The sequence below is a fragment of the Pogoniulus pusillus genome, chromosome 3, assembly GCF_015220805.1.
Source record: "Pogoniulus pusillus isolate bPogPus1 chromosome 3, bPogPus1.pri, whole genome shotgun sequence".
Classification (NCBI taxonomy): domain Eukaryota; kingdom Metazoa; phylum Chordata; class Aves; order Piciformes; family Lybiidae; genus Pogoniulus; species Pogoniulus pusillus.
The window spans coordinates 26479943-26493982 of record NC_087266.1 but is presented as its reverse complement, the minus strand read 5'-3'; the positions used below and the strand labels follow the sequence as shown (position 1 = coordinate 26493982).

The 14040-nt window shown below is 37.7% G+C and overlaps 1 protein-coding gene across 6 annotated transcripts in view; it reads right to left on the bottom strand.

Moving 5' to 3' along the window:
- The window catches only part of NBEA (neurobeachin), a 527236-nt gene that overhangs the window by 402666 nt on the left and 110530 nt on the right, over nucleotides 1-14040 (bottom strand). For 5 of the 6 annotated variants that reach the window (XM_064173040.1, XM_064173052.1, XM_064173047.1 and 2 more), the window contains exon 7: nucleotides 5103-5222. In XM_064173040.1, the coding sequence (XP_064029110.1) occupies nucleotides 5103-5222 (120 nt within the window). Of the gene's footprint in view, nucleotides 1-5102; nucleotides 5223-8268; nucleotides 8344-14040 lie in introns of those variants that run through there. The other variant, XM_064173080.1, reaches the window with a different exon arrangement.

Below are 14040 nucleotides of genomic sequence, written 5' to 3'. Positions count from 1 at the left end.
ATATCCAGCATGCACACTGTTAAAGATGGACTATGAAACTACTTTGACAACTGGTATATCTAATAGTGAAGTCTTCCAGCAGTTTTCTGACACACATTCTTGCTACTACAAGGGCATTTTCCTGGACTCTTCTAGTTATTGTTAAGTGTACAACCACCACTGTAACTTTCAATGGATTCTGAGTTTTACACGATAATTACATTCTTGGTCTGTTAACCTCTAGTAATTTCCCGTGCTGTCTTCGGACCAGACTAAACTTCACCATTTTCTGGTGCTTAATTTTGGATTAAGGGTTTCCACTATTTTTATTTAGAGAGGAGGGCTAACTCCTGAGCTTCTAGAGGGTTTATTAACTTCTGCTCCAAACAATCTGATTAGAATCAGCACCCGATACTCATAGCTCATTTGTTCTTACTCCCACTATCTCACATTCCCACAGCTTTCAACCTGATGGACACCAAATAGCCCACGTTTGTTTGTGTGCTAGTTTGAAGCTAGCTAGAATGTTTTGATGAGAAGAACTAGATTATAGGCTGTGAAAAGGAAAACAGAATGATGTCTACTTCACTCATGGGTTTACTGAGAGATACAAGAAGAATAATAAAATTGCAGATAAGGTACTTCTGCTGCTGGGGAGCTCCGAGCTGCATCTCTCTCTCTAACTTCACTCTCTGTTTCTCTGACTGATCCACTTTGCTTCCTAACCCTCCTGGGCGAACCTCCATTCCTCCTTGGGACTGGGGTAAGGTTGAGAGGGGTAGCAGGGAAGGTGGAAGGGCAGTTGAAAGCCCCTCCTGGAGACTCAGGTTTCTGGGAGGGCTGTTGCATTTCTGTATTACCTTTAACCTTGTATATTTCTGTATATAACTGTAAATCTCTGCTTGTATATTGTGCTAAACTGTAAATAATAAGCTTAATTCAATTTCCAGAGCTGGCTGAGTCTAGTCTGGGTGATTTACAAAGTGTGTGTGGGGCGAGGGGGGGCAAGTAACACCCAAACCATCACAGTTTGTTTCTATACATTCTTTGTATTTGTCATTAACAACCACAAGATGAAATGACTGACAGTTCTCTTCCACTTATTCCTTAGTCCAAATCCTTCTATTTTATTTGCATTAAAAAAAAATTAACAAATAACTCTTGGGATTTATGAATCTTGTTACTTAAGGAAATAACTTTCTCCTTAATAGTCTTGATGTTTATAAATCCACCTTTCAAATGCAGCCAAAGTGCTACTGAAGTTCTCAATCTGTGGGCCTTTACTGCCTATGTCAACTTCTTAAATCCTTCTATGGTCTTATCACAGAAACACAAAGTTCTGTGAAAAACATCAGCACATCATGAAGCTTATTTTCATCCAGTTACCTGAACAAATATTTTCCACCAGACCTCAGAAGTCTTATATTTTATAGCTTCTTGAACAGAAGTTTAACACTTTCTCTCATGTTACTTCCCATAACAGGAAAATTCCTAACCAACCCAAAATTCCAAACTGACTTTCATCCCAACATATACATTTGATCTCTTATAAGATAGCTATTTCCAAAAGGCATACAGAGCTGATCACAACTATTGACCAGGTAGCAATTTCACACATTTGACTTTCTACCCTGCCAGACATTTCACTTCATTCTTTTGTCATAATCTCTATATTCCAAGGAGTAAATCTGGATAAAGTCAACTAGTTATTTTCCACTTGCTACTGTATCTTGTGCAGCAACTTATCACAACGAATCTCAGGATTGCCACACTGTTTTTCTGTTTTATTAAACAGTAATTATGAAGTCAGAACCAAGACTGCCTCTATGAAATAAAGCGTATCAGGAACATTGATAGTTGAAACAGCTATTCAGAGAAGTTTACAGTATCTTCCCATTTTTCATCCACACTCATCTCTTCCCTCTAACATCTGGGCTGAACACTGTACACTGTTTTTAACACAGAGAAGTTCCCACAACAAAACGAGAAATCTTGAAGAAGGTTTAAGTGATTCAGAAGTTTGCACAAATGACACATTTTGCAAATTCCTAGACAAAAATGTGCCTGTTAAGACAACGCACATTTGTGAAGAATACAGATGTGAAGCTTTAGTAACTACTTTAATAGCCTGTATCTTGTGGCCCATATGATAGAAAGAATTGAACCCAGTGAATTCATAGCTGTGCATAGATAAGAATTAGAATATTTTTTTTTTTAATTACACACACCCCTCCTTCTCTTTTTAATCCTTATCCATTTTTGTCATTGCATCGTTATTTGAGCACCTTCCAGGGTACATATGAAAACTGTAGACTGAGGTATTTTTCTATAAGAGTTAAATGTCAGCTATTGAAAATAATGTCATAAAACATAAGGGAATTTTACTGCAAGATTGGTCTGGGAAAAAATGAAATAAAAGCATAGTCTCTACCATGACAAAATCCTATGCTTAAAAAACAATAAATGTAATTCAACTCATTTTATAGTCTTGAACTTAAGAATACAAATCTAATGAGCACTTTATTAATCTAAAAACTACAGATTTAATCTAACACATTTTGTTCAGTTGTAGCTTTAACATAATGAACAAGTGGAAAAAAATCCTGTCTTCATAACAGTGTTTTAAATACTACTTCTCTATCATCTTACATTGCTCTTTTATAAGACTGCAAAGAGTAAGATGCACTTAGCCAACAACATGCAACTTCTGTCCCTATCTCGGTTTTCACTGGATGTTTTTGCAACCTGTACTGTTAAATCTACCAGTATAATCTACATAAATAGCTATGCACAATATATGATACAAAGAAATAATGATTGGGTGACTTGCATAGGATTTTTTACCCTCCAAAGCGATCATGGCAAGGTATTTTCTTGTCATCTTGCTATATTCAAGTGAAAGAGTACGAAGATAGAAATTGACTTCTGGATTTTTAAGGGCAGACAAGTGCTCAAGAGCTTCCAAGGCACACTTTTAACGACTCAGTGTTTACACGAAACAAGAAAGTTCTAGAGCTAAAACAACAGCTTCTTTCTCTTCCTAGCTAATGTATAATTGTGCTGAGGAATGTACATACGCATTCCCCTAATTTCCTTTCTATGTCTTTAGCACATCTGAATTTTTCCTGCTGTCTGATAGAATGGGCTTCCTCTTGAAAAAAAAACAGAAAGATAATGATAATCACTGTCTTTCACAACTTATATCTACTGTCCTGTGTACAAAGTAAAACTTTAGCAGAAACTGAAAAAAACACATCTGAAGCTTGGTAAACCAAGTCCACCTTAAGAAAAGAGTGAAATTATGAGAAAGTAGGAAGGAATACTGTAAAGAAAATATCAACAGAAGTAGTAGCTATTCCAGCTAAGCACTTATCACTAAGGATTACATAGAACTAGTAACTCAGCCCAAGATCTCTGACACCTCAGCTGGTTTTTCAGTCACTGCATTCTCACCTATCACAAACCTCTTTATATTACCAAGGAGAAACCATGCTCTGTAAAAACTAAAAGGCTTGCCTTTTCTTGCAAGCAGAAGTACTACCAAGAAAAGAAAGAACGATGACCAGAAGTTCCGGCAGGAAGTCCTACTTATATTACTACACAATATTTAAATTCTTCCTTTCAAATCCAACTTTGCCTCTAGAATTTAGCAAAAGCCACTTAATTGCCTTAAGTACAAAAAAGCTTCCTTATCCTACACATGCAGTCAAAGACATCTGAGAATTACATGAAAAATAAGAAATAACAAAAGTGCAGCAGGCTGATGAATAAAGCACCTCAGAAAGTCTTGTACAGCTTTAGCTGAAGGCAAAGCACACTAGAACCATTTTGTGTGCCTTCCTTAGCCAAGACATTGTGTCAAAAAGAGTGTCTATTTTCTGTGTCATTAGATGTAGACTCTCAAACCTTCTAAATCAGAAGGTAAAAGAGCACAAAAATATATGTATGACTTGTATAGATTTAATTAAAAGATTTTTTAAAATATGAAAACAGATACATTTCCTATAAAAATATAGTGCTAATTTGAACTCAGCCCAATTAATAGATACAGGCATATTTACTGGTATATATGCATCTTCCCAGGTTAAGAATGACTGAGATTTGTCTGCAGGACAAGCAGATACAAGATCACTGTGTCTATTTGAAGTTGCCTTTATGTCTCAAAATTTTCTGACTGGTTTGGAAAGACAACGAGGGAGGATCTTTCTGTAAAAGTTTACTATCCAAGAAAAATTCTCAGCAGTTAATTTGTATTCACTATCAATACTTATTAAATTATCAATATCTAAACACTCATCATAGAATTTTGAATAATGGTCAACTGTTTATTAATGTCAAGTCAAACAACAAGAGCAAAATGTACTTGTTACTTGGAGACAGATTTGAGACTTCAGACTTTGCTTAATGCTACAGATCTCTTGACACCTCTCTTTATGCTTCTGTTTTCTGGGTTTTAGCATTTGTCTCTATCTTGTTGCTTTGAAACTGTAAAATCTACATAGAAGAAATTACCCTGTCCTGTACTCACATAGTGTTTAAAATCACATGAACTACTCTGATCATAGTTCAAGCTACTCTGTTCTACTGCAATTAAATAAAGCTATTCAAAATTTAATGTCTGGTAGCACAAAAAGCATAGAAATCTTTTAACTATTAAAAAGTATCTACCCATGAATACAGCATAGAATTTAATGTGACAAGAAATTAGTACTCTTGTATACCCAAGCAGTATGCATAGTCATTTGGCAGTTATTCTTATGTATTTGGCAGTTTTTCTTAAAGACTTTTCCTCAAGCTAAAACTGTAATATTAGAAACTCTACCACATTTTCCTATGTAAAAAGCCATGTATTATTCCATTGTTATCAGTGTCCTCTATGTGGTATCACATATTTAAATGATTACCTACAGCAGGCTCTCAAAAAAAAAAAATCTCTGAAAATTCCATTTAAAAAAATATGTAAAACACAGCCCCCTTGAAGCCCCAATACTCTTAGAAGTATTATTATAGAAAATCAATAATACATTTAAAGTACATAACTGCGGCAGATTAAAGAAGAAAGGTTAAAAAAAATTAAAAAGAAAGAAAATTAGTTATGATAAAGGTAAAAAATAAAATCTTACATCATTTGTGTTAACATGCCAGGCCATGTCGCCATAGGATACCAGCTGACCATTCACGTAACATCGTATTTCACTGTTTCTCCACCGATTATAGATGTGCACAATGCTTATCATGTACCACTGGAAAGACAGGGAAAAACAGTATTTAGTGGCAGGTTTTGTGCTATAAAACACAAAGTTAATGAATGGCATTAAAAATAAATGACCAGCCTTGTGAATTTATACAAACAAGTGAATCCTTGCAAATCCATAACATTAAAAGTCAAATCCATAGACCTTTAAGTCCAGTCAGCAGAATCATGCCTAAATATAATGAGGCACCTACCTGCAACCCTTTTTGGTATTAATGCCAAAATCAAATACATATCATTAAAAAAGGTGAATACACTTCTCATTTCTGAAAGTGTAATTTAAATACTAGACACTGCAACTCAAAACACAACTGAGTTCTGGTAGGAAACTCTGTTCTACATGCACTTACCTAAACAAATTGCTATCACATATCTCTGCCTTTTCATCACAGCTCTGACAGATATTATCAAATAAAAGGAAAAAAACACAACAGCAAATTTTACAGCCTATTTTATCATATTATCCTGATTGCCTCATACAATTTTCTCCCCTTGTTCTTCACCATTCCACCAAATTTTAGTAAACTCTCATATCATTAGAAATGCATTACATAGAGAAAGCATAAAAGTAAATGCTTCCAAGGATATCTACGGTGATCTTCCAAATAATCTCTTAGATGGGAATCATTATGTCCACAATGATTAAATCAAGAAGAAAATCTTGTTTCCTTTTAAAACAAGACCTTTACACTCATCTAAGACTAGGAATGGACATTTAATCTTTAAGATCCGAAAAATCAACACATACTTTACTATAATGGGCATCCATATTACATCAATATACAAGCCAGATGAAAATGGACATACTGGATAAATACTAGAAAGGGCCACTAAGATGTTTAAGTGATTGAAGTCTCTGGCGTATGAGGAGAGGCTGAGATGGATCTGTTTAGCCAAGAGAAGGCTTAAGGGGATCTTACCAACATGAGGGAAAGGACTTGGGGGTGCTAATGGACAGGAAGCTGGACATGAGCAGACACTGTGAGCTAGCAGCCCAGAAGGCCAATGGCAGTCTGGGCTGCAACAAAAGATGTGTAGCCAGCAGATGGAGAGAGGGGATTCTGCCACTCTGCTCTGCTGGGACTTCACTTGGAGTGCTGCACCCAGCTCTGGAGTCCTCAACACAAGAAGGACATGAACTTGATGGAGCAGGTCCAGAGGACGGCCACAAAAATGATCAGGGTGTTGGAGCACCTTTGCTATGAGGACAGGCTGAGGGAACTGGGATTGTTCAGCTTGGAGAAAAGTCTTCCAGGGGGACTTTAGAGCTGCCTTCCAATACTTGAAGGGATCCTCCAGGAAGACTGCAGAAGGACTTTTCATAAAGGTATCTAGCAACAGGATAGGGAGGAATGGTGTCATGGAAAGTAGCAAAAGGCTCTCTAAGCTTTTGCTATATTGTGTAGTTTCTAGTGCCTCACATTCAAGCCAGAAGCATCGAAAAACCAAAACAATCTTTCAGTCCCATGGGAAGATTTCTCCCCAGAGTAAGTGAAAAGGTAAACACTGGCCATGTTTTCCCTTCCACTTGACCTCGCTTTTCAGACAACAGGATATTGTTTTGGTTAAGTAGGAACGACTATCTCAAGTCTGCCCAGCACCTGTAGGTGGGCTGGCCTGAGGAGTGGTCTTTATATTGTTTGAGTAAAATTATCCAATTATATAGATTGCTTACTGTCTTTTACCAAATATATGTGAACAACGTAAAAGTGGTCCGAGTTGTGGGCTAGTCCTGTTTTGGAACATTATAAAAATGGTGGACAGGCCAGGATCGGGGCCCTTGTGCTCGTGCTCGTGCCCTTGCGCCCTTGCCCTAGCCTTCTGGGTCTGCGTCTTGTCCTTCTGGGTTTTTCCAGCCTTTCTGGTTTTTTCCCGGACTTAACAACAACAAACTGCTCGCCGATCTAGTCTCGCCTCGGGCGGACCCCGAGTCGCAGAGGCTAAAATCTGCATGCCTGGACCCTCATCGGGAGAATGAGAGACTCCTGCCAAGCTACAGACTGTGAGTAGCTGACGAACTATTAACTCAAACCACAGAAACTCAAAAGAACTCTCTTTAAACATCATAGACTCTTTAATTTGCCATTTTCGGAAATGTTACTTTGATCTCAATCAAAAGAATTCACAGTGGTGGTGTAGTTTCGGGAAGAGGGAATCCGCATTCTTTGCAATAAATCACTGATAAAATAGTCAACGCCTCGCGTATTTTCCCCATAACTCTGCCGCGAAACTGCGTTCCTCGACAAATGGTTTCAAGCTCACGGAGAGTAGGGTTAGACTTGATCTTGGGAAGAAGTTTTTCAGTACAAAGGTTCAGACTCTGGCATAGGATGCAGCTGTCTCCTCCCTGGGAGTGTTCAAGGCCAGGGTGGATGAGGCCTTGCAAAAGCAAGTCTAGTTGAGAGGTGTCCCTGCCCATGGTTGGGAATATTGGCAAAGAATAAAGAAGATGGACCCAGAGACTTCACATGTAGTATCCAATGACAGGTCAAGAAGCAATGGGCACAAATTGAAATACGGGGAGAAACAAACTATATGTAAGAAAAGTGGTAGTAAGCAGCAATGACAGTTCAAACACCAGCACACATTGGTTAGAGAACTTGTGGAATCTCTCTGTTTGAACATATTCAAAACCCATCTAGACAACATCCAGAGTAATTTGACCAAAGTGTCCCTTTTGGAAAGGGTACAGCAGCAAGCCGCGAGGATGACTGGGGGACTTGAGCATCTCCCCTATGAAGAGAGACTGAAAACCCTGGTGTCTCGGGTCTAGTTTAAATTTCCAGAGACTCAGACAAATTTGATAGAACCAATAACAATTTTATAAAGAGCCCTTCCCTCTTCCCCTTCTTTCCCAAAAGAAAGGGATTAGATAGAGAGAAAAGGTGAGCACACCCAAATAAATGAATCTCACTCGATTTGGAAGTCAAAACAAAAAGAAAGTTTAACAATAACTTAAAAAGGTATCCGAGGTAGAGAAGTTACAAAGGTTAGGGAAGGGAAAAAATAGCAAATACAAAATGTATAAATACAACCGAATTGTGATGGCTTTGTCCGCCTCGTGGGTGATGGCCACGTGGTGAAACAAAAGAGAACCCAGAAACAGATGGTGGTGGCAGTAAGACCGCAGCAGGGAGAGAAAGAGTGAATCAGGAAGTTCCCTTGCTTTTATGGGACAGGAAGGGGGAGTGGGCTAACCATCACCTGGTGGTGTTCAGACCCACCCCTGGGGAGTGGTCAAGACCACTCCCCCTGGAGTGTTAACCCTATACACCTGGGGCTGTTTAGTGTGGATAAGTGAAGACTCAAAGGAGATCTGAGGGGTAGGTGTCAAGTGGATGGAGCCAATAAGACAAGGAGCAGTGGCTACAATCTGGAACACAGAAGGTTCCACCTCAACATGAGTGGAAACTTCTTTACAGTGAGGGTGACAGAGCACTGGAACAGGCTGCCCAGAGAGACTGTGGAGTCTCCTTCTCTGGAGACTGTCAAAATCCACCTGGATGTGTTCCTGTGTGAACTGTCCTGGGTGATCCTGCCTTGATGTGCTAGTTTGAAGCTAGCTAGAATGTTTTGGTGGGAAGAACTAGATCATAGGCTGTGAAAGGAAAACAATGGTGATGTCTACTTCCCTCAGAGTCTCGCTGAGGCGTTTGGGAAGGAGAAATGAAAACATTAGATAACACTCTCGCCATTTTCTCTCACTCTCGCTTGGGCTGCTGGCTGAGGCTGGCTGAGCTGCATCTCTCTAACACACCCTCCACTCATCTTTGCTTCTTAACCTCTTGGCCAAACCTCTGGTCTTCCTTGGGACTGGGGTAAGGTTGAGAGGGGCAGGGGGAAGGTGCAGGGGTGGTTGAGAGCCCCTCCTGGAGACTCAGGTTTCTGGGAGGGGAGATGTGTTTCTGTATTACCTTTTACCTTGTATATTTCTGTATATAACTGCATATACTGTAAATATCTGCTTGTATATTGTGCCAGCTGTAAATATAATCTTCATTCACATTTTCAGAGCCAGGTGAGTCTAGTCTGGGTGATTTCTAAAGTGTGGGGGGGGTGGGGAACACCCAAGCCATCACACTTGACAATCTCAGGAGGTCCCCTCCAACCTCTAAAGTCCTGTGATTCTATGATTCTTTAAACTGTGGATGAGAGTAGACTGCCTCAACACATTCCAATCTTACTGATTCTGTGAAAAATCTCCTCTGCCTTGAAAATGCCATTTCATATTTAAAAAAATGGGAATAGTAATTTAGAGTCATTTATAATCTTTTTATTTCCAATGTTAATCTCCATTCATGCATGTGAGGCTTCTTTCAGTTTAAGCCTCACTTCTTCCATGCAAGATTTTTGAATTTTTAGCACTGTTGCTATGTGAGAGCATCTATGTCTGCCACTCTAACCCACAAGGCAAACACTACAAAACCTTTGAGCTTTTCTTTACTTAAATGCATGTGCACAAACACATGTGCATTCACGCAGAGTTCATCCCAGCTCATTATCATAACAAATCCAGTAAAAAATAATGTACACCTCAACCTGTAATTTCTTTTTAGCCAGGGAAGTATTCAAGTATTAAACCCTTCCATTCTCTCTTTTTAGCATATCTATCACTGGTATCAGGTTAGAAATAACAAGTAATATAGGTTTTCAATGATAGTTCCTAAGATAAAGGATGACAAACTCCTTCAAGTCCATAACGCAGTATTGGCAGGAAAATAATAGGTCTTTCTGAGATTCCTGCTTGCTTACTTGATTTATGTCCTTCCAACCATGTATTTTAACAAATATAAATTCTTTTACTGTATGATAGCCTCCTTTAAGGCTTTCAAAGGAATAAAACATCCAGTGTTCTTGGGAAATCCACATGGCATGTATTAACTGGATCACAAACCTGTTCATTTGCACAGGAAGGATGCCTCAAATAATTCAACCAAAGTAGAGGACAAGACTCCCACTGCAATACACCATTGTTTTGCCCCCAATATATTAATCTATGTTTTATAATCCTTGCTTTCCATTTTTCTAGATTGCACCCAATTTCTGATTGTTATGAAATCAGATTGTACCCTATTTTTGGTTGTTAAGAGATTGCATGTGTGTGTGTAAGTCTAAGTAAGTGTAAATATTTTTTTCTAAAATCTGTCTAATTTTACATCACCCATTTCTTTGAGAAGATAGATTATACTCCACAATTACAACTTTGGCAAATTTCATACTCAAACTTCTTTGGAACTTATAGGTGCCCACTGTAAGGTCTGGGCAATTAATTACTATCTCATATATCGATTTCTATGCCTCTTCTACTGACATTTCAATTTGAGAGACTTCCTCTGACTCATCCCCAATGACTTGTCTTGTAGTAAACAATGATGCAATTAATTAATTTAGCTTTTTTGTTATTATACTGTATTCTTTAAGGGCTCCTATTAAGCCTTAGTCATTTAATTGCCCCCATGTACTGGAAAACACAAACTATCTTATGACACACAATTTCCTGTAACTTGTACCTTTCTAGTATTTTCCACTTTGATACAACTCCACTTTCTGAACAACAATTTTACACTTACAATGGTCTCTAGTTTGCTATTTATCTGTGCACAGCTACATTGTGAGGAACTTTTAAACTTTCCATTGGAATTTTTGGACTAATGGAATATTTGCTCTTAATCTTTTGTATCTCTCCAGTAGAATCAACTACCTCCACTTTTTAACTGCTCCTTTTTTTCCATTTCTTTGGTTTTTCTTTAAGTGAAGGCTGGGGTTTGTCCCTTAAAAAAAAAAAAAAAATAGCAGAACCTGCATTTCCAAGCTTAGTCTGCATTTTTCAAAATAAAGCAAGAGTCAGTACCTAAGCTCTAGGAATTTCAAAGAGAAATAAATCCAAATGCTTCCTGCACATAGAAGTTTGAACTCTCATCCCAGCTTATAGCCAAGCAGCATAAACTTTACATTAGAGCACTTTCTAATCTTTCCTAGTTCATGAGAGATGCTGCAACAGTCCTCATCATTTGGCTAACAATTTAACATCAATAGTATGGGTTTGCTACTTAATGATTTTTGGTGCACAGAAACTTTATTATTTATTGTTACAATGAACTTATCTGATCAGCCTAACTCTTTTATACAGGGCATCACACATCTATTTGAAAGACCTCCCCCACTACCACTTCTAAATTGAAATGACTGCTGAGTGATGCTCAAGTCAACAAAATTTCCAGTACCTCTATTATGTCAAAACTTCACTCAATATAGACATTTCAGTTTCTCTTTTGGTTTTGGGTTTTTTTAGATACAGAGGAACAAGCATATGTGTATGTCTCGATTTCCTATTACCTCTGTCTCATTTATGTAAGTGTTCTTTGCTGTTGGTGCACACTGCATTTTGTTGACTTCTCTCCTATTCTGCATCCAAGCACATGGTTTTCAGGACCTTACAACTACAAAATGAACCAAACCAAGCTGTATAATTACGCATTTTTACTTCATCCTACAGTCTCTTTCCCTAAACAATTTTCCCCAAAATGCACCAAGACTATGCCTCTGTACTCTAACAAGAGCTTCCTTAGATACTACTCAAAGACACTTCAGATAACAACAATTCTTTTATACTGCTGAAATCTGGAAAGATTAATTACCCACTGCTGTGTAAGTCATATTCATACTCCACAGCAGTACAATCAGAGAGATGAAGCATGACACACTGATTATTTCCAAAGTGTGAAACTTATTTGAGTCTATAATTAGTAAAAGTGTTCAGAATTAGAAACAGAACAAAACAAAAAGGTAGTTTGCTCTTAAGTACAGTACTTTCTTGTTTATACTTTCAAAAGGACTGACGCTGAGACTGGAATTCAAGGGAGGAAAAACCACTGGGGTTTACTAATACACAACAATTTCACTTTGGAGTCATAAAAAGCAGTATACACCTATTAAACACAACATTGTCAAAGCTAGTTTAGCTCTGATGATAGGTCAGCCTATTATATTACATCCATACTTTCTAACTGAGGGGTATGGAAATCAAATTTTTCCATGTATCTTTATAAATAATTGTGTATATAAAGTTGTTTAAAAAACCCACTCATGAAAGCCCGTGTGTTAATAGACCTTAATCCATTTGTATTTAATACATTATGTACCTAATGAAAATTATACACATGACATAGTTAACAGTGGGAAGATCTTGACTTGAGTGTATTGTCTTTCTGATCTCCCTATACAAAGTTTCTGATCAGGTGGTTTGAATATACAATATCACAGTGATTCAACAAAATTGATTTAAATACACTATTGGGAAGTTTAACAAGGATAGTGTTGCTGACAAAAGCTATTTCTGAAATGTTTGTATCTGTATGGAAACAGCTAGAAAATAGCATATCTGAAGACAAAAATCAAACTTCTCAAGGTAGCATTTGGACAGTAAGCTGACACAGCCTCAGGCTGCGCCAGGGGAAATTTAGGCTCGAGGTGAGGAGAAAGTTCTTCACTGAGAGAGTCGTTGGACACTGGAATGGGCTGCCCGGGGAGGTGGTGGAGTCGCTGTCCCTGGGGCTGTTCAAGGCAAGGTTGGACGTGGCACTTGGTGCCATGGTCTAGCCTTGAACTCTGTGGTAAAGGGTTGGACTTGATGATCTGTGAGGTCTCTTCCAACACTGATGATACTGTGATAGAATGGTTTAGGTTGGAAGGTACGCCTAAAGGTCATCTAGTCCAACCCCCTTGCAATGGGGTTGCAGTGCCCTTTGCAGGGACATTGGCCACTGTATCAGGTTGCTCAGAGCTTTGTTATAGTTATACATTTTGAAAATACTTATCTACATACATTTCAAATACATTTAAAAAATACATACCCACACATTTTCATAAACATTTTAAAATACCTATCTACACATGTAATGCTTGAATGGTAGAACTAATGTAATATATAATGAAGAGGAAGACAATAAATTGACATCCTAAACAGGATCTATTTGGATTTATTAGAACTAGGAACTGCATTAGACAGGTTTTCTTTCCTCCTTTATGCATCAGATACCTTCTCACCTCTATGTACACACAAGTTATGAATGGAAAACCATATGAAACCCCTTGCAAATATATTCCATAAGATACATGGCCCGAAGTGTATGAAGCATAACCTCTGAGAAATACAAAACTGGCATGGAAACTAAATTTGCACATACCTGAGCAGATCATAGGTTACTATTTGAAACTGATATTCATGAGATATACATGTATTAGTATTTAAAGAATTAACTATTTTAAGTAAAACAGTAAGGGCTAAAATTTTCCAGGAATAGTATGAAGGAAACTAGTCATTCATAATAAAAATGATCAAAATAACATCTTAAAATATGAAAGACTATTTCTTAGCAAGTAAAAAAATTACTATCTAGACCCCATGAGCTAGTTATCAGTGACATAATCCAAAAGCTAAGAGTTTCATTTGTTCCTAGCTTAAGTGCTTCTCAGTAGCCTCAGATGTGATACTTGAAAAGAAAACTGAACTACCATAAAAAATATAGTCTGCATATAAAATTCTGTAAAACAGAATTGGTTCACACTCAGCAGTTATGTGTTTACAAGACTTTATATATACCAAATAATATACTGGTAAAAGACATTATGGCTTAAAAAAACAAAACACAAATGAGCTCAAAGCTCGAAGACAGAATTAGGGTGATTTTGAACCAGAACCTCATACCAAGAAAAATAATAGAACATAAAGCAGACAAGAGAACAATGGCACTCCCTCCTTAAGAAACTGGTTTCTCAAAACAAAACAATCACTGAAATCCAATATA